The sequence below is a fragment of the Hippichthys cyanospilos genome, chromosome 6, assembly GCF_059441005.1.
Source record: "Hippichthys cyanospilos isolate Australia breed blue-spotted pipefish chromosome 6, RoL_Hcya_1.0, whole genome shotgun sequence".
NCBI classification, from domain to species: domain Eukaryota; kingdom Metazoa; phylum Chordata; class Actinopteri; order Syngnathiformes; family Syngnathidae; genus Hippichthys; species Hippichthys cyanospilos.
The window spans coordinates 16,039,010-16,059,863 of NC_142374.1; the positions used below are offsets into that span (position 1 = coordinate 16,039,010).

The window sequence follows — 20,854 nt, forward strand, 5'->3', positions numbered from 1 at the left end:
GAGAAAAGCTCTGATTTGACATGGCTCATTTTCACTGAATGGAGAACAACACACACACAGTTCTAACTAAATACTACCATTGGAGTTTTTGGGAAAGGAGCCAATGGAAGTTACAAATATTCCAGCGATGATTCATGATTTTGAAAGCACTGAGATAAAGACATTATTGTAATTTTTAAAAGCCTTCTCAGGCAACTGTTGATCCCAAAACAAACACCAATGAAACTGACTAGGGATAATAATGTTTTGTTTTGGTGATCCCAGGCAAGCAGTTCTATTGACAATATACACACCTCACAAAATGTTAGAGATACAGTATCTGAAACAAGGGATAGTTGGAAATTCAAGAGGTTAGAAAAGGTTGCCTCTAAAGGTAGTGGTGCATGTTACCTTCATTCTGAAATTTCACCCAAAACTCAGTTTTTTTTTTTGCTATACATTTCTGTATTCATCGATGCCATTGTTATAGTTTAAAATCATCAGTGCACAAATATTTTTGTTTGTAAAGTATCACAGCACGATTCGTGTCATTGATCAGCCATAGATCAATGCCAACATTTGAGTTACTTCCACAAAGTGATTTATCGCTCTCACTAATCGTTACATAATTGTCGCCACACGCTTATCTTGTTGTGCTTTATTGCATAAGCGGTTAAACAATGAGTCACTCCTGATAAACTGAGGGTGGTTACAAAAATGCTTATGCTGCCACAATCGTCAGTGTCTCACGCTCCTAGGGTTGCTACAGTTCATTTGAGAATACCTTCTAGGAAGTGGGGGGAAACTCTTAGCTGGACATTCACTTGTTCACAAAATTAAGGACACCAGCAAGCGCTGGTGAGAAGCGATCCAATGAATGTATTAATGAAGGTGATAATGTTCAGTTTTTATTCCCACTGTCAAAATTAATGTCATTAAGTTATTTACTTTGAAAACTCAACTTTTCCCCAAATTCAACATTTTTCACCTTAAAAATAGCTCTGTCACTCCCAATGAGATTCTCTATCATTAAGTCCTAAGGCATATTAAACATTGCGACTTTTTTTACATTTATATAATTTATCACCCTGTTTTTTAACTTGTCAAAAATTTTTACTGACGTATAATTCAACATTTTGATCATGACAATACCCACAAATACATTCTTCCAAATGACACCTTCCAAAAACATTCACATTGTCTCCATTTGAAATTAAAAAAAACGTTGAGCTCATACAATTTGCATTGTCAAAAATTCAGATTTCCAAACAAAAAAAATCATCCTTTTCCCAAATTAAGCACCCACATAACAAATTCAACCAAACAGATTCACGTCGTTTTTATTACAAATTCATAACGTTTGGCTTGTTTTGTCCACTTTGGAAAATTATTTCGCTAAAATTGAAACTCCCCCAAAAATAGTCCACATTCATTCATAACGACTCGTTGGAAAAACAGTTTTACAATATTTTTCGGACCATGTTTTTTTCATGTTTTTTATTATTTCACATCGCTCAAAAGTCATTCCACGTGTCAAAATGTTGTCATCAAGCTTTTAATTCTTCTCGCGCAAGTTTTCTACAATCGAAAATATCTAGGTTGAGTGGATGATTTCCGAGGCGCCATGAATGCAGCACCTGACTTCGACTCATAAATTTTGTCGTAAAGTTCAACATCGTCACTTGGGGCGTCTCTCCGCTAGGGGGCGCACCCCAGGAGAGGCTCCCAATCCAAGCCCATCCAAACAACTTCTCCCGCACCATGAGCTGATTTGGTCCGGGACAGACGAGGGAAGATGGCGGCCACTGACCAGTCCCGGTCCGAAGCTGCCAAACAGCGACGGCAGGATCAGCTGCAGCGATGGCTGGGCTCGGAGACGGACCAGACGGACTCGGAAGTTCGGGATACCGCGAGCAACACGGGAACTCGGCGGGCCAGGGTCCGCTTTGCCCAGGGAGCAGTGTTTATGGCCGCCTGCTCCGCCGGAGACCGGGAGGAGGTGGCGGCGCTTCTCCGCCAGGGAGCTGACATCAACCACGCCAACGTAGACGGGCTGACGGCGCTCCACCAGGTCGGTCGAAGCACTTTGGAAACTTTGAACAAAACACTCGCAAAGTGGCCAAACGACGTTCAAGGCGTCTAAGGGGAAAAAGAATGTACAACGGGGCTAATGGAAATATTTCCGTTAGCCGCGCGTGGCGCTTAAAACTTATGCCCATCACTTTGTTCGCTTTAGGTTGTGTTAAAAAAACAAACAAACAAACAAACAAGCTCGTCATTAGCAGCGCCATATGTGTCGCGCTTGAACACTTTGTCTCGCGGTGACGCATTTAACGTCACATCTACAGCAAACAAGAGGGCGAACTGCATGCACTTTTTGGACATGACAAGATCCTAATGGGGTGTGCTGGTTGTTTGCATTCAGTTGCCTGTTTCATCAGCTGGCAAAAAAAACAAACAGACAAAAAACCCGCTCTGTTCGCAGCGATGTTTGAGCTAAGGCTCATCTTTTAAGTCACACAGCATTTAAGCAGCACATCACTGGTGATGAAGTGTAACTAGGCAAAGCATGTTTAGTTATTCTGCCTGTCTATACATCACTGACACAGACACGAAACGCATTTTTTGTTAGATTCATTTTAGACTCATTCAGTGAAATTGGTTGATATCGTTTTCTAGTTTGGACTCACGTGCTCAATTAATTATATTTTAATCATCCCAAATACATACTATCATGAGCTCAGAGCGAAAGTCAAGTAAAAAAGGTATTTACAATTATATTTGCACCCACTAATCCAAAAACTGCATTCTGAGTAATATTGTGTTGGTAGATTGTAATTTATGCAGCAACCGTCCATCTATATCCATCTCATGGTCATTTTTGTCACTTGTTGTCTACCGAAAATGACACTGCAGTTGCTCAGGTGATGAACCAATCCCAGCACCTGTTTCCTTGGATTGGTCATGTGACAAGCCAGCTATAACTGTTACCTGAGTTCCGAGCAATTTTGTCGACTGTGTTTTCTATTGACAGCAGGTGGCAAAATGGCTGCCCCCCTTGAGCTTGTTAAAAGTGAGTGGATTTTGTTGCTCAGTTCCAGAGCTATTTTGTCAATGAAGCCGGTTTTAAAAAGACTTTATTTTCCATTCTTTAATTAAAAACAAAACGAAACTTGATATGTCAATTGAAAGTACAGAAAATGCAAAACTTGATTATGGTTCACTTCAATGTTCGGTCTGTTACATGTCAGGAAACTGACTCTGAAATATAGAAAATAGAAGCACAACATGTCTTATTTTAAAACAAAACATAACAGTATGCTGTCGTCGGGAGCGATAGAACTCGGAGGATATTTACTGTTGAGAGCCTAACATTCTGATGATTTGGACAGTTTTAAATATATAATGATCTCTAAATGATTAATTATCACAAATATTTATTAATTTGATTATCAGTTGATGAACTGTTCCACTTCTATTTAATTCATATTCCTCAAGCACAATATTAATCAGAATTCCAGTGCTGTGTTTAGACAAATGCGGCTGCATAGAACATTCGTAAGGTAAATTTTTCGCTTGACTTTCCCTCTAACGCACACATACATGCTGCCATGATATTGTATTCTGTTCTTGAGGCACTCTGGAAATCTTCAGTGTCACACAAGCCTTCAGTGATGCACTGTTTCCCCTTTTACTACCATGCATCATGTCATAAACACACCATTCGCCTTATAAAGTCCCCACATGAGCATGGATTTAGTTGTAAAATTGCTATTTAAGTGTCCGCGCACACTAAAAGATTGTTCTGTTCCGTATTCGCTGGCCCGCGTGCACCCGGTGACATCATTCTGTTCCCGCCTCCTGATTGACTTGTATGGTGCAAATTGTGTGTGCCAACAATATTCCGCAAACGTGCCCTCTTTTGGTTGAGTCACACGCGTCACCCAGTGTGGTCCCTCCGCTGCGCTCCATCCCTTTCTCCCAGTGTTGCTCATCAGTTGCCGAGCGACCGGAATTAAATATAGTCGTGCGCACTCCAAACTTTCCGTCCCCTCCATCCAAAGCCTTTATGTCTTCTTCGCCATTTCTCTTTCCTCTGCCACCCCCTCCTCCACCTTCTCCCCCGCTCGGCAATTCCCCATAGAGGGGACTTTGGGGAGTTCAAGATGAGGAAATGGAAAACTTTCCCCCAACAGCAGGAGCTGCTCTTGTCCAAGGCGCGTTCCACAATGAGTCACTTGATGAGCGAGGGAAGGAGGCTGCGCTTGCGCTTGCCCCCCTCGTAACATACAAGGGTACCACAAGTACCCTCTGTTCATTCATCCAGCCTGATTACTCACTGCCCATCTGGAGGTCTTTTATTCGATACACCCAACTGGCAGGCTTGATTGGAAATATAAATGAGGACAGAGGCTTTGTGATTTAGCCCAAAAGCAAAGCCTCTTAGGTGGCTTAAGACAGCCTGATGGACAAGATTCGACGTAGCTGTAGTGAGAACGTGCTAAAGAGCAACGGTGCAACAGCGGGTGTGCTCGTCTTATACTTTCGACCAGTTATTCGCAACTGATTGGTCGGGGTCCAAAGGTGCATTGTGAACAGCTTGAAAACAAAAACTACAAGTCCTCAAATGCTGATTGGATTGATATACGATTTTTTGATGTCACATACAGCGCACAGTGTATGGATTTGATGGATGGTGTAAAGATTAGGGATGCACTGAAATGATAATGTTTGGCCGAAACTTTATGAATAGAAAAAAAACAAAAACTTTTTTTCGCACATTGCGTCTTGGCAGCCATTCAACTTTAGTGAACGTACTACAAGGTCACCTGGAGCTTCCTGGACAGGTCTGCAAATGACTGATGAAAATAATAATTGCATGCTATGGCTCTGAATATTGTTCAGTGTTTTGATGCCTATTTAAAAGGAGATTATTATCGAAAACCAACTTTTGGACCTTTTAACCATGTTGCAATATTAATTTATCACCCCCAAAGGGTTATTTTTTTTATTGATGCATTTCTAAGAATTCCTTGCTCATATTCTCTGCCTTCAGCACCAGCCCCGCCTGAGCAGATAAAAATATCTAGCGACAGGGATGATGAAAATAGCTGGTTCTCTTACCACCTCTATACCACCCCTGTAGCACCCACACAAGAGTAAATACATGCCCACCTTATCCGAGGAGACAATTCTATTTTTTTTTTTAACTTTCGGTTTCTTTCCGGGATTGGGAAGGAGAGATTTTTTTCCCCCCCAATAGTCAGCCAAGAAAAAAAAACACTTAATTTATTAGTTACAAAGTTTTATTGTAGAAAATGTCCTTGTGTCAAAAATGTGAGTTTGGGAGCCCACAGCAGGACAATCATTGTTGTAGTACATAATTCACCCATTTTCATGAGTTTCCACTTGAACAACGGAAATTTATCCATAAAATGACTTCATAATTTCAAATGGATCTTGTCACTTCACGACCTGATGACAAGAAAATTTTGGGTGCCAGGGAGCCAAAACAGATTTCGAATCACTGCTTTTGAACACGTTGGGCTGTTGCCTCATCCTTTTGAGGCCTGACAACACATGGAGGCAACTAAAACTCAAGGCTGCCAGACTGCATGGATTGTCGCCACTGTTACATGTCAGATTTCTGAAATGTTGACAATGTTTCGTGGCAAAAAAAAAAAATCTCATACTCATTCAACAGATGTTCAGATTCTTTTTTCCAATCAATGGAATTGCAGCTCAGTGACGACACTTCCTGTTCTGTTGCCTTTGACATGGCAAAATGTGCAAAACTGCTTCCAGACGATTTTCTGCTTCAAGGCATTTTAATTCCTAATGCATATTTCAGACACAAGTTTAAAAAAACGTCCAGACAGAATGGAAAAGTAAAGCAGAACACGGTTCTAACAAATATTAATACATTACGTTATCAAATATAATGCTTACATTCTGCGATATGATGGCTAAGGAACTTCAAGTTTAACAAACAAAATTGCCAATAGAATGCAGGGAGGTTAAAGTTATAAACAGAGCAATTGTAAATCTGATTTGCAGCAGGAAATAGAAAGGCCTCAGATCTTAAATGTTATAAGAATAAATTGTCATTTTAAAATTGATGATTGGTAACATTGCGCTTGATTAGGGCTTGACCCATTACTCGGCCAGCCAATTAAATTGACCTGTGACCTGGATGCCACTACTTGACACACAACCTAAAATCAGTTTGTATTAAAAAAAAATCATAAAATGCATGTTAAATATGACACCCATTAAACCACTAGTCACACAAATACTTATGACAAGAATTACTGTCCTTATAACTTAACAGAATGCATTCTGGGAACCAAATTTGATGTTTTGTTTTTTTTACCTGCTCTACTGTTGAACTCTGCTATTTGCAGGGAATCGTTGCCAGGATGGACCGTGAATAGTGAAAATCTGCATATAATTGACAGCTATTGAAATGCTATCGGTGGAAACAAATTATATTCTTTATAATTCGTAAATTTAATGTGCTGATTAGTCGGAAATGTGTATTTTTTTCTACCAATTATGGCCATCCTCTTAAAAAAAAGTCCATGTCTGTCAGGCCTTATGTATTCTCATGCTGTGTGCTGTACAGAGTGGAGGTGTCAAAATTAATCGATTATACAACAACCAATCATTTGGCAAACAAATAGACTATATTAGTAACTGAGTAATTGTTTTGAGCTGTAGTATAACTTAAAATTGTACACCTTTACATCACCAAAAACCTTTGGGCTTCTGTTGTCATTAAGGCAAGCAAACTGATTATTCATAAACTGTAATGGGGGGGCAATCAATTCTAAAAATATTTGCTAGTGATAGCACTAGTACAGAGCAAATGAAATGCTTTGAACCAGAACTAGAATTAAATGTTACTCAGAGATGGTGCAATAGAAAATACAAGCATAACTGATGTATGGATGGCCACATAATTAGGTACACTTGCTTATTCAATACAAGAGATTCCCTTCAACAATCCATGTGATGACCTGTGGGAAAGCACTATACGCAATATCGGGACCATCTGCACAATCCAATGAGATCCTATTAATTAGCTGAATGAAAATGAAGATTGGAGCAGGACACAGCCACAACACTGCCCTTGCTGGCAGAATTATAAATATTATTGACAACACAGCATTTTATAATATAATGTCATAAAGTTCTCCATCTTCTCTGTCTTTTTGCAGGCCTGTATAGATGAGAACGCAGAGATGGTTCAGTTTTTGGTGGAGAGTGGAAGCAACGTCAACACGGGTGACAACGAGGGCTGGACCCCCCTGCACGCTGCCGCATCTTGTGGCTTTATCCAGATCGCCAAGTGAGTGTCGGATTTTAGTCTATACATGGGGGTAGAGTAGAGGCAATTTGTTCCGGTCAGCTTGACTCTTGGGTGACTTGTTTGCTTGTCTTTTTGAAGATACTTGATAGAACATGGCGCCCATGTCGGAGCGGTGAACAGTGAAGGAGAACTTCCGCTTGACGTTGCCACGGAGGACCCCATGGAAAGACTGCTGAAAGCAGAAATCAAAAAGCAAGGTGTGGTACTAGCTGGAAAAGTTAAATGTATTTACTAATTTTGATTCAAATATGTTGTATTTCATTTGAGAGCAAATTCTTTGCTGTTCACTTTTAAAAAGGTGCATTTGCTATGGATTTGCTTTTCTTTAGCATCCATTCAGGCTGCGATCCAAAGAAAAAGTGGTACATGACATTTCATCAAATACTCAAAATCAATTGAACAGCAAAGGTGTTGTGAACCACTAGTTGGTGTCATAGCTAGCTTTTTCTTTTAAATGTATTTTTATATTTAAATGACTTTTACAGCTGAAAAAATTAGTTGATAATCTAAATAATTGACAATTATTTCAATAATCTAATTATTGCTTAAAACCATTGTATGACTTAAAGTGATCTAAATCTTCTGATTTCTACCTTTTACCAGTAATTATTCTCTGATTTTTGTCGTCTGTCATGAAAGCAGACTGTCTTTTGTGCTTAATCAATATAAGACACTGAGAAGCATCTGCTTTTACTTTGGAAAACGATGGCCGAGCCAGTAACTCACAAAGAGTTTGGTCAGTACAACATAATTGCGTAATTGTTCAGTTGTTTTTTCTTTCCAATAAATAAATAAATATATAAACCGTAAATGTAAGTGTGAAGCAGCTGGGATGAAGATCAGCACATCCAAATTGGAGACCATGGTCCTCAGCCAGAAAAGGGTGGAGGTCCTACCCCAAGTGAAGGTGTTTAAGTATCTTGGGTTCTTGTTCACGAGTGAGGGTAAGATGGAATGGAAGATAGAGGCAGATCAGTGCAGCGTCTGCTGTGCTGCGGAGTGCGGACGCTGTACTGGTCTGTCATGGTGATGAGAGAGCTGAGCTGATCCCAGATACAAAGGGTCGAAATGAGTTTCCTCCGCAGGGTGTTCTGGTTCTCCCTTGGAAGGAGGCTCCAGGGACAACCCAGGTTACGCTGGAGAGACTATGTCTCTCGGCTGGCCTGGGAACGCCTGGGGTTCCTCCTGGAGGAGCTGGATGAAGTGGCCTGGGAGAGGAAAGTCTGGGCTTTCCTGCCCAAGATCAAGCTCCTACCCTTGCGACCTGACCTCGAATCAAGTGGAAGAATAGATGAATTAGTAGATTTTAATTTGGGGGGAATGTTTTTTGCAATGCAATTTAATGCAAAAGTGTGCATCTTAGGTTTAAATAATATGCATGTGTGAATGGTAGGCTAGGTATGACAACCTGAAAACATAGTTCGGATAAAGATGTTGTAGATGATGGATGGATGGATGGATGGATTGATGAAAACATAGTGAATAGTGCTACTCCAACGACCAACTCTTAATTTTGGGGAAATGTCCTAAGTGATCCTAAGTTTTCACTGCTCAAATTTTCAGATTGTAAAATGTTAAATGCCATGTCTATTTATTTATTTATTTATATTATCTTTTTTTCACTGTAAACATCTTTGGAATATACATGTTCAGGGGACATGAGCAGGTCCTCAAAGTACAATGAAAACTAAAACAAACAGCGCTCTATAGTATTCTACAGTAAAAAAAAAAAAACAAAAAAAACTGAAATGTTAAAATTTCACTAATCTCAAACAAATAACAGTGTGGTGTTCGTCAATGTCTGCGGAATTACTTCCAAAATTGACTCAATAATTGAACCAAGGGTTCCGTGAAATGAAGTTTTAAATTGCTTTATTGTACATCAGACTAAAAAAAAAAAAAAAAAAAAAGCTGAATTTCGGTGCCGATCATAGTCTTGGTGAATAATTGCTGTATCCCTAATAACTAACTTGTTTTTGGACTGGACAGAACAGTGGTTCTTAACCTTTTTTCATTGATGTACCCTGTGAAAAGGTTTTTTTTGTATTTTAATTTTTTTGCCATGTACCCCCTAAAATGATCTAACGAATGACAACGCGCATCCATATAAAAGCTAAAATAAAGACATCTGACGATTTTCACAAAAAGTAACACAATTTAGCAATCGGTATAGAAAATGGATGGGTTCAGTCATTGCTTGAACTCAATGGTGTGCTCATGTTCACGTTACAGGAATTGATGTGGACCAGGCCCGAAAAGAGGAGGAGAGGATCATGCTTCAGGACGCCAAGGCCATGCGAGAAGGCGGTGGCACCCTGACCCCTCACCCAAACACCAAAGCAACTGCTTTGCATGTCGCGGCCGCCAAAGGATACATCGAAGTATTAAAGTGAGACTCGAATCGTGCCAGTCAAAACCTCATTTGTGATCGTTTGAGTTCGACGTGGTCTTTTCAACCGTTTGTCCCACATGGAGCAGAGTGCTGTTACAGTGTGGAGTAGATGTGGACTGCAAGGACATTGACGGTTGGACGCCCCTGCACGCTGCAGCACACTGGGGACAGGAGGAGGTGTGCACGCTGCTTGCCGAGCACATGTGCGACATGAGTGCTGTCAATAACGTGGTGAGCTGTTTACAAACTCTCCTTGAACCACGTGACGTATAAAACCATTGCTCAGCGCCCGCACTGGGCTGTGAATGTCCTTGTAGGGCCAAACACCTTTAGATGTTGCAGATGAGAACCTAGTGGACACACTGGAGGAGCTGCAGAAAAAACAGAATGCTGTGAGTGTGCCCACACGCAGACGACACAACTCTTATTCTGTCAGATGAAACTGATTTGACTGATAACGCAAGAGCTCTGAATGTCCCCTGTGTTTATGTGTGTTTATATTCCTTTTCAGCTACGTACCGAGAAAGAGAAACAGACTCCTGTCATTGACACCAGTCTGCAAATCTCCACTGTACCAGTACGCGCACGCAGGTTAGTGCCAGTTGTCGGCGGGCACAGAGCTAATATGCACCAGAGTAACAACATTATCTTATTGGAAATATATATATTTTTAAATCTGCAGTGTTATATTTTTATGCTGACTAAAAATACAAGTTTTTTTTTTCTTTCTAATAACACTACTGCTGGCCGTACTAAAAGATAATTTAGAGCAACCACAAATAAAAAGCACAAAAAGCCTAGGTACGGGCGCGTGCCGATGCCAAGTATTAGTATCGGGCCAATAAATGACCTTTTTCATAGTATCGTTCTTGTGATGGGAGCCGATACTGGTATCAGCCACTTTCTTGGAGGAGTTTTGCGATCATGAAGTAGAAATTACAAATTAGAATAATACAAATGAAAGAAACTGCTATATTGGAATATATAGGTCTATATTTTATGATGGGTCTATATTTACTGATGAGAGGATGAAATTCCGAGGATTCTAACAATTGGTCAATCAGTGTTGTCAATAGATCTCTAAAGGATTATTAGATCATCAAAAATATTAATTTGATTGAGTAATTGCCAATAGTCGCGGCACCTCTAAAGCGAATGTGTTATTTCCATTTATTTATTTATTTATTGTTTTAATCAAATTGTTCTTAAACAAGGTTTCACTGTAAGTCCAGCCTGAGGGCCCATTTACAGGCTTTAGCACTTTTTTTTTTTTTGGCCTGAGGCATATTATAAACAAACATGACCCACATCAGATCATAACAAAGGAGGATTAGAACCACATAGAAAAGAAGTACAAATTGTTGACCTACATTGGATTAGTTTTAGCATATTTAATAAACAAATAAGAATATTAAAATGGCATGGCAGTTTAAGGTTAATTCACATTTTCAGTCAGTCCGACCTACCATATTAGAATACCTCAGGATGATGTTTCTTGATAGATTGTGATTTTTATTCAGAAATAACATTAAAAAAAAAAACACTACTCTAGGTTTTCCTGCATTTCCATGCTTCAAATATAATCATTTTTTTAAGCGATATGATTTGCCCAGACTGGGTGACGTATGTGGCACCTGAACCTTTTTTTCATATCATATTTCATGTGAACATGCACACAAACCTGGGTCAATTGATCCTAATGCTAACCACAGCTGTGAGAGTGCTTTACCATGAAGGTGTTTGGTTGAGTCAGCTAAGATCTCTTGAACAGGTTCAACTTGATTTGTTGCGTGTCTTGCATACAGTACATCTGGAAAATATTCACAGTGCTTCACTTTTTCCATATTCTGTTACATCCTCTTTCCAAAATGAAATTATATACCCCCCCCCCCCCCCCCGAATATTTCTACATACAACATCCCATAATGATCCCTAATATATTTTGATATATTAATAAACAAAATGGACAAAAGTACACAAAAATAAGACAGCTTTCGTGGATGACTACTGAAATTGGATAATATTTGCTGCGATAAGGCTGCAACGAAAAATGGGGAATAATTTAAATGTTGCATATCTATTTCACTTTGAAATGCAAACAAGATGTGGCTTATAGTTACTCTATTTTTATTTTATTTATTTGCTCATTTAGAATCTATACTTAATCATTTTTTTGCTAAAACAGTCCTGTTCATTCAGGTTATGGAAAAATCACCTCAATAATAATAGTGTACTTTTTTTTTTTGGTACATCTGCATCTCATGTGAACAAATGTAAAGTATGGATTAAAATAGTTACGAATATAAAAGCACAATGGATTTCACTTGAGCTCTGGATTGTCAGTGATTTTCATTGCACAATTACGTATAATGGATTTCCTACCTAGTGGTGCTAGTTTAATCAACCTTTTTGAGAAATCCTAAACAATAAGATTTCGTCCCATGTTGAGAAATGAAATATTAATGTTAGACACGATTTCGCCATGGACAAATGTTCCCAAAGCAGAATTGTTGATACTGTCCTGGATAGTGTACATTAGTGATCTAAGAGTGAAGTTTCTCTTCATGGTTGTTAAGCACCTTAAGTGTCGCAAGTGTTGATTGGTGTGTGTGTGTGTGTGTGTGGTCATTGTAATTGGCTGCACATGGACCTGATTAGCTGTCGGCATGCCACCTGTGTCTCTACTCCTTCAGGACTTCAATCTCTCGTATGAGCAGCAAAGAAAAAATCTGCCTACACGAGCGGGAGAAGCACCCCCCACCTGCCCTGCAGAGCAGCCCAGCAGAGGATGAGGAGGACGAAGGCCAGACCTCAAGGAACCCGTCGCAAAGTCAGCCCAAAGCCTCCAGTAGTTCCAGCTCGGAAGAGGAGAGCGAATCGGAGAGTGACGCGGAGTCGGGTGAGAAATGTGTTGTTTATCTTTGCGTGATCTATGCATTACATTTTTATACATGAAGTTGATATAATCCCTTGATTTGGTACGGCTGCAGAGAAAGCAAAGAACCGAGAGATCATAAACAACTTAAACAACAAGCGCAACACCAGTGGCCTTCCTACCTCCATGCCTGCAGGCACCACTGCAAACCAAGTCAAAAAGGTAAACTGTGCAGTCATTTACAGTATTTTAGGGGAGGCCTAAGTGAAACCTGTGGGTAACTCAGACTTGGGAAAATAAATATGTATTCAAATTAGTTTAGGTTTTTAAGTACTAAGTAATTACTTTAGAAACTAAAGTCATTGATTACATTAATGTATAAAGTAATTAATTTCTTTAGTAGTTAATTTAGTATCAGCCGTTTCAGACATTCCTGTTGCCAAACACTTTTTTTTTTTTCTTTCCTTTATTAAAAACAAATAAATTCTTGGGATTAAATGTCTGGAGTGTCACTAATGCAATCTTTGGGATTTAGTTTATAACTAACATCACTTAGACGTCAAATGACTGCTTACAGTAGTATGGAAACAATGAATGGGATAATTTGTTGATCCGTTTTCAGCTGTAAAATGTTACAGTATGTTAGCTAATGTAAGTGTCATTATTGTGTATGTACAATTAATGCCTTTTAAAAGTGATTTTACCATGTGCTGATGACTTAAAAAAAAAACAATCATAACTTGCTTGTTTTATTAGGTTTTGTCATGCGACATTTACAAGCTGATCCGTGATTACTTGTAGTTGATCTTTGAACACTTGTCATTGAAATAATGGTTACCAAACAAATCAAGCCTAATATTAACATTTTCCTGTTGAAAATGGCAAAAAAAAAAAAAACAACATAAGTTTTGCTAAATTTAATGACCACGAACAGTCCAGTAGACATTGCCTCATTTGATAGTAACCATCAACCAAGTGTCTGTTTTTTTTTTAGACTTCAAAATGGTTTTGCTGCAATGAGAAGCAAAATATTGTATGATCTTCATTAGTTTATTCATTTTTATAAACTCAACACTTTAACACTAACCCTATGCACCAAAATAACCTCGCTTTCTGTTTAATAGGAAGCCAGCAAACCTGCAGCTACTGAGGCTCCAGGTTCGTGGAGAACATCACTGAGGAAGGCAGGAAGCTCTGTCACTCTGGGCTCAGCTGGACTCTCTGACTCCATCCCAGACCAGAACAAGACTCCGGAATCGGGCTTGGGGATGACCCGCTCAGCCTCTAGTCCACGTCTCAGCTCTGAGACGGAACCCAAGGTAAGGAACGGAGAGACTGTCTTTGTCCATCGATGTACGTTGTTGTTATTTTCTAAATGCATCATATGTTCTTTACAGGAGCCAAGACTTGCCCGGGTTCCTCCGATTCCAACAAGAAGACTTTTTAGTATTCCAGACAGTAGTTCTGACAACTCCAACAGGTGAGTCTTGGCTCTACCGCTTTGCCATACTTGTCACCAGCATGTTTTCCTCACCACATTCGTGCCCTTTGTTCACCTCGTCTGTCAGTTGGCTTAGTCGCAGCTCATCGTACACCCGCCGCCTTCACAGCCAATCGGGGAATGATCTTACCAGCTCCAACCCCTGTTTGCCTCGCAGGTTGGTCATGGATGCCTGGCCTACGCTTGTGTGCTTTTTTTTTTTTGTCCTTGACACAAACCGGCAGCTACGCCTCCACCTTATTGCAGCTTTAGAGGGCTTCAGAGTAAAGAGGTTTTCTTCTGCTTATTTTCAGCTCTTCTTATGGAAGGAGACTGGATGAAGCTAGTGTGAACTCAGGTAGTACAGGAACTAGCACATCTGGACTCGGTCGCCTTAACAGTGCTTTGGCACAAAGGTGTGTTTCACAAGCCGGTAATCAATGTCCTTTTCCCTATAACAATTTGAGTTGGTTTTGAGCAAGTTGGAGACTAAAACCAGTTTTTTTCCGTATAAAATTGAAAAAAAAATAGTAGGTTGTCACAATAACTAGTTGCAAGTCAAGTCATATGTTCTTGGTGTGCCGTGTTGGTCATCTTGAGTATAACACAATGATAGCAGTAAGCCTGGTTATTTTTCTCATTGTGTGGGATTTTCATTTTCAAAATAGGTTAAGAGTTTATTAGTTTTGTGTTGATCCTGCCTAAATAGCTGAAACCATACAATTGGAGTTACAGCACCACCTGTTGCTTTAACGTGTTTTTGACAGTCTTTCAATATGTCACGTATGTATAGGATCACAGTTGGATTGAGGTGGAATATTTTCCACCATATCTTGTTGTCATAACCTTTGTTTTTTATTTTATATTTAGACTTCCTCAGGAACAGAATGAGAAGAAGGATCAGTCAGCGGTGGACATCAGCTCCAACCTTCAGAACACAACCGGCCCTGAATCTGAGACCAAGCAGCGGCGCAAGTAAGTCAACAGAGTAATGCGTGGAACAATGTTCCTGGAGCTTTGGAGGTGATTTTAACCTACCTTTGGCACATTTAGGTCCTACCTTACACCAGTTCGAGATGAGGAGGCAGAGGCGCAGAGGAAAGCTCGCTCGCGACATGCCCGGCAGTCTCGTCGCTCCACACAGGTACGTCGCCAATCAAAACACTACAGGACGCGTGACTGCAAATCCAGCTGTGAAGTCTTACGCAAATGTGTCTCTGTGGTTTAAAGGGGGTGACGCTGACAGATCTGCAGGAAGCTGAGAAGACCATGAAGACAATGAAGCAAGACAACAAAGCAAAAGAGAAGGAGGAGGATGAGAAGGAAAAAGAGAAAGAAGCAAAGTCTAAGAAGGGAGAGGAAGGGGTGAGTTGGTTGTCTTGCTGCTTTTCATGGTGTCATGTGACTTAACAGTTCTAGAAACTTTGATATCCAGGAGGTGAGCTGGAGGTCTCGAATAGCAAGCCTGCAGAAGTCGGACCTGCTAGGCCTCACGCAGCCTGCTGGAACACCACGGCCTCACACCACCACCGATGGGAGAGGTAGACTTCTCCACTTTTGTATTTGCCCCCTTATCCTCTTTATTATTAGTACCTGCTGCTTACAGGTTAGACTTGCGTTAAAATAAGGGCAAATCAATTCATCTTTTAAGCAGGGCTCGACTGATATGGGTTGTTTTTAAGCCACTGGTGATGAGCAGAAAAATGGCTTGCTGATTAATTGGCCAATTAATTAAAAAAAACAAATGATTAAAATAGCAGGTTTTATTACAGCAACTTCACTAAATAGTCAAGTGCAAGTTAACATAAGTCATTGTTTTGTACCAGTTTGAAAACAACAAAGCACATAAAACAAGGGTCCATGAATCAATATGTGGACTGCATTTACTGTATTTAGAGTTTTGTATGAGGTGTATATATACAATTCTATCAAATTTCTTAAGTTCTGTAATTACTAAAAAAAGCCTACTATCATTGTTTTGAATCAAAATAAGACACTTACAAATGACTGCATTTATTTAAGAGACAATCAATGTTACCTGCCAAACGAGTAAACACATCATAAAAAAAGTCCTATTAGTGCTTTTTTCCCTCCATGGTCTACTAATCAAAATAAAGTCATTGTTTTTACCCTAAATTTCACCATTCGCAATTTGAAAGATACTTTCTGCTTGAAACGACTGGCTTTATTCCAGCGACGGAGGCCGGCGTCGGGGAGAGCGAGACCGAGCGGTGGGCCCAGGAACGCAGAGAGAGGAGACAAGCTCGAGCCAGGAGGAAGGCTCAGAGGAGCGGGGAGGTACATATTTAACTCTCGACAAATGGAAACGATAACAGCACCTGCGAAGGGCTTCATTGAAAAGTACTGTCATCTCAAAGCTTGACGACAATGATCCCAGCGGGGAGGAAGAATCTTCAGGCAGCCGGCTGGATCCGCAGGTGCGTGTGCTTTATTTTAGGTCTCAACGGACCCATAATCAAAGAGCACTCATAACTTGTGGGTCTGTCTCCTCTGTTTACAGTCAGACCAGCTCTTAGGTTCCAGGTATGACTCATACTTTTGACATGTTTCCTCCTCCTGTCAGTGCTACAATAGATTCGCCTCTCACTTCCTCACAGGTTCAGTGCGCACTGTAATGAAGGCGGCGAGAGCAAGGATTTCAAAAAGGTCAGCGCACAAGTTATTTTTATTTCACAGTCTCTTTTTCGTTATTGTTCTAAATTTGCTTTTTTTGCGCATGGACTCAGCTGTTTGAGGAGGTGACCAGAGAAAATAGCCAGCTGCAGTCTCAGCTGCAGGACACTCAGAGGATTGTCAGTCAGACAAGGCTGGACCTCGAAAAGGCCACGCAGGTACCAAAGTACCACCTTCTAGACCAGGTTCAAATGGTGACTGTTTTTTAAAGGGGGCAGCATCCTGTCTACTTATGTCCCTGTTTGTTGGCTACATGGAAAGCATTACTAACAGTTTGTATTTCAACAGAAATGTTTTTTTTTCTTAGGGTATGAAATCTGGTTTGTACCACAACAACCACTTTTTAAACAACCGCGGACATTGATCTTTCAATACAGAACTCAAATCCATTTTCAGCTTCAGTGTGTGCATTCGGTTCTACAGTGAAACCGAGACTACTGCCAAACTGAAGCAATTTTATTCCTATAAAATGATTTGAAAAATAAATGTTATCGCTTCAGTCAAAGAACCAATTTATGCTTGCTTTTTTTCAAATTGGTTCGGTTTAAAAAAGTAGAGAATCAAATGATAAAAAAAAAAAAAAACTTTAGATTTTGTTTTTGTTTAGATTTTGGCTTAAATAGAGAATAGCTTTTCAAATAATTTAAAGTCTTCCATTCTTAGGATTTTTCTTTTTTTTTTCCTACACAAATTATGATATCCACTACCACAGACTTTGGCAACACAGTGAGGGCTAGAGATAGACAAATGTTTTTTTGGTTTTCTTCTTTTTCCCCTCCATCCCGGGCCAATACCAATTATGAGTAGTCATCGGGACCAATAATCGTTTTAACTGAAAAGGAAAACATTGGTGTCAAAAACCCTCGACAAACTCCCACTCTGTGGAAATAAATGTCTTCAACATTATGATTGAGAAGCACTGTGCTAAGATAAAAATGGATACAAGAGTGGATATATATATATATATATATTTTTTTTCTTCACAACATACATCTTTGTAAAATTCTAATAAAAAATTTAGGGAGCTGCCAAGCTCATGAGTACGTCTTAAAAAGTTCAGTAGCTCTCTATACTTGTCTACAATAAATCAAGTTCGTCAATATTTCTAAATAACAAATGGTAAAATATCACAGTTTTGTTTTCAACCAAATGGTGCAGTTTCCTGTCTCGTTCCCTCAAATTAAGTTCAAAACAATCTATCATTAGCTATCAAAATGAATGAATTCAAAATGACATTTTCATCAAAATGCCAAATATCGGTGCCGATAATCATCTATCCTGAAGGATTAGTACAGTATATAGAAAGTAATGCATGTGCAGTTGTAATCTGTAACGCTGTGAGATAAAAAAAAACAAAACAGGTGCTCCGCGCAAATGTCAAACTGCTTGTAGAACAAAGCCTTATTTGTTTGAAAACCAAAATGTTTTTTTTTGTGAAATAGGTTTTTACTTGACCGACCACTGAACTTTGAAACTATCAGCATATGCATGTAATTCCTGCTCTTAGTCTGATCTTGGCATCATGTTACTGTATATCATTGTTTATGCTGTGCCTTTTTTCTATTCCAGAGACAAGAGCGCTTCACTGACTGTTCAGCCCTACTGGACCTTGAGAGAAAGGTAAAGCACCCTCACTTTTTTTTTTTTTTTTTTTTTGCTGTTTGTGGCCTTCTGCCTCACTATTGCCACTCCCTCCCACTCTCGCTGACATTCCACTCCTCCCCAAAACCACTTGGCATCACCCTTTCCCACTCAACTTTCACGGTCCCTCATCACTTGAAACTGTAGGACCGCAGGATGCTGGAGCGGCGGATGGCGGAGTTGGAGGAGGAGCTGAAGGTGAGCACTCACGCGTGCTTCGCATGCTTCTGCTTGGTTAGCTTGGCTTTAGCGTGTGCTGTGCAGGAGCATCGTGGGCATGGTTTTCAGCTAGTTCAACCACACAGCTATTCATGTATTTTCTCTGTTTTTATCTGCTGTATTTGTTTATATATTCATGTACAATCTGGAGCTGTCAATGTAACGTAAACATTTTTTACTGGTAGACTCAAAACGTACTTCAAAATATATTAAAACATACTTGTGGGCTAAATGCTAAAAACATAGCATTTTCCCCCTATAATGCCTTGGAGTACACAGGTGCATAATTAATATATATATATATATATATATATATATATATATATATATATATATATATATATATATACCATTTGGCCTAGATCAGTATGTTCCAAAATTAAGTTGCCAATTTTTTTTAGTATTTGTAAAAGTTTTATGTCTGTCCAGAAATGTTTCCCATAATGCCATGAGGTATGTTCATGCTCAAATCAATACCCTGTAACAGTAATACAGTATGGGAAACAAGGCTGTCTAGCATTTAGCCACAATAAACATTACTTGTAAATAAATGTATTTAAATAAGTTCAAAAGTGCGTTCAAGTATGCTCGAACGAGATAAGAAATGCATAAAGTCACAAAAGTACTTGTTGACTAAATCCGTAATTTTACAATTTTGTGGGTATTGACTTGTGCAAATGATGCTGAAAAACAATGCTTACTTAGTTTTCAAATGTATTGGTACGATGTAAGCCAAAAATGAACTTTTTTCTTTTTTTTTGCCCTTGTTAACGTCAATACCCCATGGCATTATGGGAAAAATTGAAAAGTTCTTAGCATTTAGCCTACACGAATGTTTGATTTTTAGTTGTGTTTTGTAATTAAGATAATCCGTACCAACAAATTCATTCTTAACACAACTCAGTCGGATCGCGGAATTATGAATGTCACATGATCTCTCTGGGACCTAACCATACTGGTCTAAATAGTAATGAACGAGTTAAGAAGTGGCCACCGAGCTTTGTGTCAAATACTTTCACCAGCAGCTTGAGACAGTCAGAGACTGGAAGAGTCACAAAAGGCAAAGTAGTAGTTCATTTTGAGATTTAGAGAAGCTGAAATGATGCCCACCTGGTCAGTTTATAGTTCTCTTTCGGTTCATCTTGTGATTTCACTAATTAACTGAAAGCCTTATTGTGAGGAGGGCGCATGTAAATTTTAACGACTGTGAACCCCCCCAGGTTCTGGTTGATCTGAGAGCCGACAACCAACGGCTTAAGGATGAGAACGGAGCACTGATCCGCGTCATCAGCAAACTCTCCAAATAGGCGGGACAAGACCCAGAAAGCAGGGACCCTCCTTCTTTTCTGTCTCCTCCATCCCTCCACACACACATTCCTCCCAAAGCCAAAGAGCAAGAGGAGGAGGCAGCCCAATGTTGACTTGGCTTGTGATGCCTTTTTGAACAGCTGGAGTGGCTTTTGTGTGCCTTGTTGTGTCTTTGTCACAGGAAGAAGCATTTTGGCGTGACTGACCGGTCCCTCAGATGCCAAAAATGTCCACATCGCAGGGGACCCGCACCCTCCTGTTCTATACGTTTTCGATGAAGCACGAGGCCGATTGGTCTTAAAACTCCCACTTGGTATTTGAGTTTTGTGAACACATTTGCATCACACCTTCACAGGTTTGTCTTGCTGGCCATCCCGATCTGGTGTTAACAAGCAGGAAAGGTTTGGTTTCTTCAAGATTTCAGCCACAAGCTGTTTTCTCACTACATGCCAAGTTTTTGAACCCACCTACCTCTCCACCTATTCACCCTCCCTTACTCTTATGTTTTTATTTTATTTTTTGACCACATACACACTCCATGTTATTCGATGAAGACCGCTGAACCGGTCGCAGCACTTTACTCTTGTAAAGCAATAAAAAAAAAAAAAACAAATTTGCTGTTCAGCTAAACCCTGTTAAGCTATGAATGCATTTTTTTTTATCATTGATAAAAATACAAATCTCATAGTTTTTCATTGTAAATTTCTCTCTTCCAAGAGAGCTTGGTTATGTACATGTGTATAAATATTAGTCTAATAATACCCTTCTCGAAGTAAACTGTCAGAAATAGCCTCCCTTCACATGTTGGTTTTCTAATATATTAAAATGGATGTCTGCACCTGAAAAGAAATGTAGTGCTTTGTTTCAAATGTCCATGGAGAGGACTTCAGCATC

The 20,854-nt window shown here is 39.7% G+C and overlaps 1 protein-coding gene across 3 annotated transcripts; it reads left to right on the forward strand.

The window, feature by feature from the left end:
- Positions 1-1,670: 1,670 nt before the first annotated feature.
- Positions 1,671-20,804, forward strand: LOC148422408 (protein phosphatase 1 regulatory subunit 12A). Of its 3 annotated transcripts, XM_088416732.1 has the most exons (25): positions 1,671-2,050; positions 7,200-7,330; positions 7,430-7,548; positions 9,584-9,740; positions 9,830-9,974; positions 10,061-10,135; positions 10,255-10,334; positions 12,437-12,642; positions 12,734-12,840; positions 13,743-13,937; positions 14,016-14,098; positions 14,187-14,276; positions 14,413-14,514; positions 14,969-15,073; positions 15,152-15,242; positions 15,329-15,463; positions 15,534-15,639; positions 16,293-16,396; positions 16,477-16,536; positions 16,620-16,642; positions 16,717-16,765; positions 16,846-16,950; positions 18,362-18,412; positions 18,581-18,631; positions 19,873-20,804. In XM_088416732.1, the coding sequence occupies exons 1-25, from the start codon at positions 1,775-1,777 to the stop codon at positions 19,957-19,959; spliced, it is 2,733 nt and encodes a 910-aa protein (XP_088272858.1). In that variant the 5' UTR covers positions 1,671-1,774; the 3' UTR covers positions 19,960-20,804. The 3 variants fall into 3 exon arrangements, with proteins under 3 accessions (XP_088272858.1, XP_088272859.1, XP_088272860.1); XM_088416733.1 differs by lacking the exon at positions 18,581-18,631; XM_088416734.1 differs by lacking the exon at positions 14,187-14,276.
- Positions 20,805-20,854: the final 50 nt, after the last annotated feature.

Coding starts and splice junctions, on each gene's coding strand:
- LOC148422408 (XM_088416732.1), top strand. CDS start 1,775: ATGGCGGCCACTGACCAGTCCCGGTCCGAAGCTGCCAAACAGCGACGG. Junction 15,640..16,292: donor CACCACCACCGATGGGAGAG/GTAGACTTCTCC, acceptor GCTTTATTCCAG/CGACGGAGGCCGGCGTCGGG. Junction 16,951..18,361: donor ACCTCGAAAAGGCCACGCAG/GTACCAAAGTAC, acceptor TTTCTATTCCAG/AGACAAGAGCGCTTCACTGA.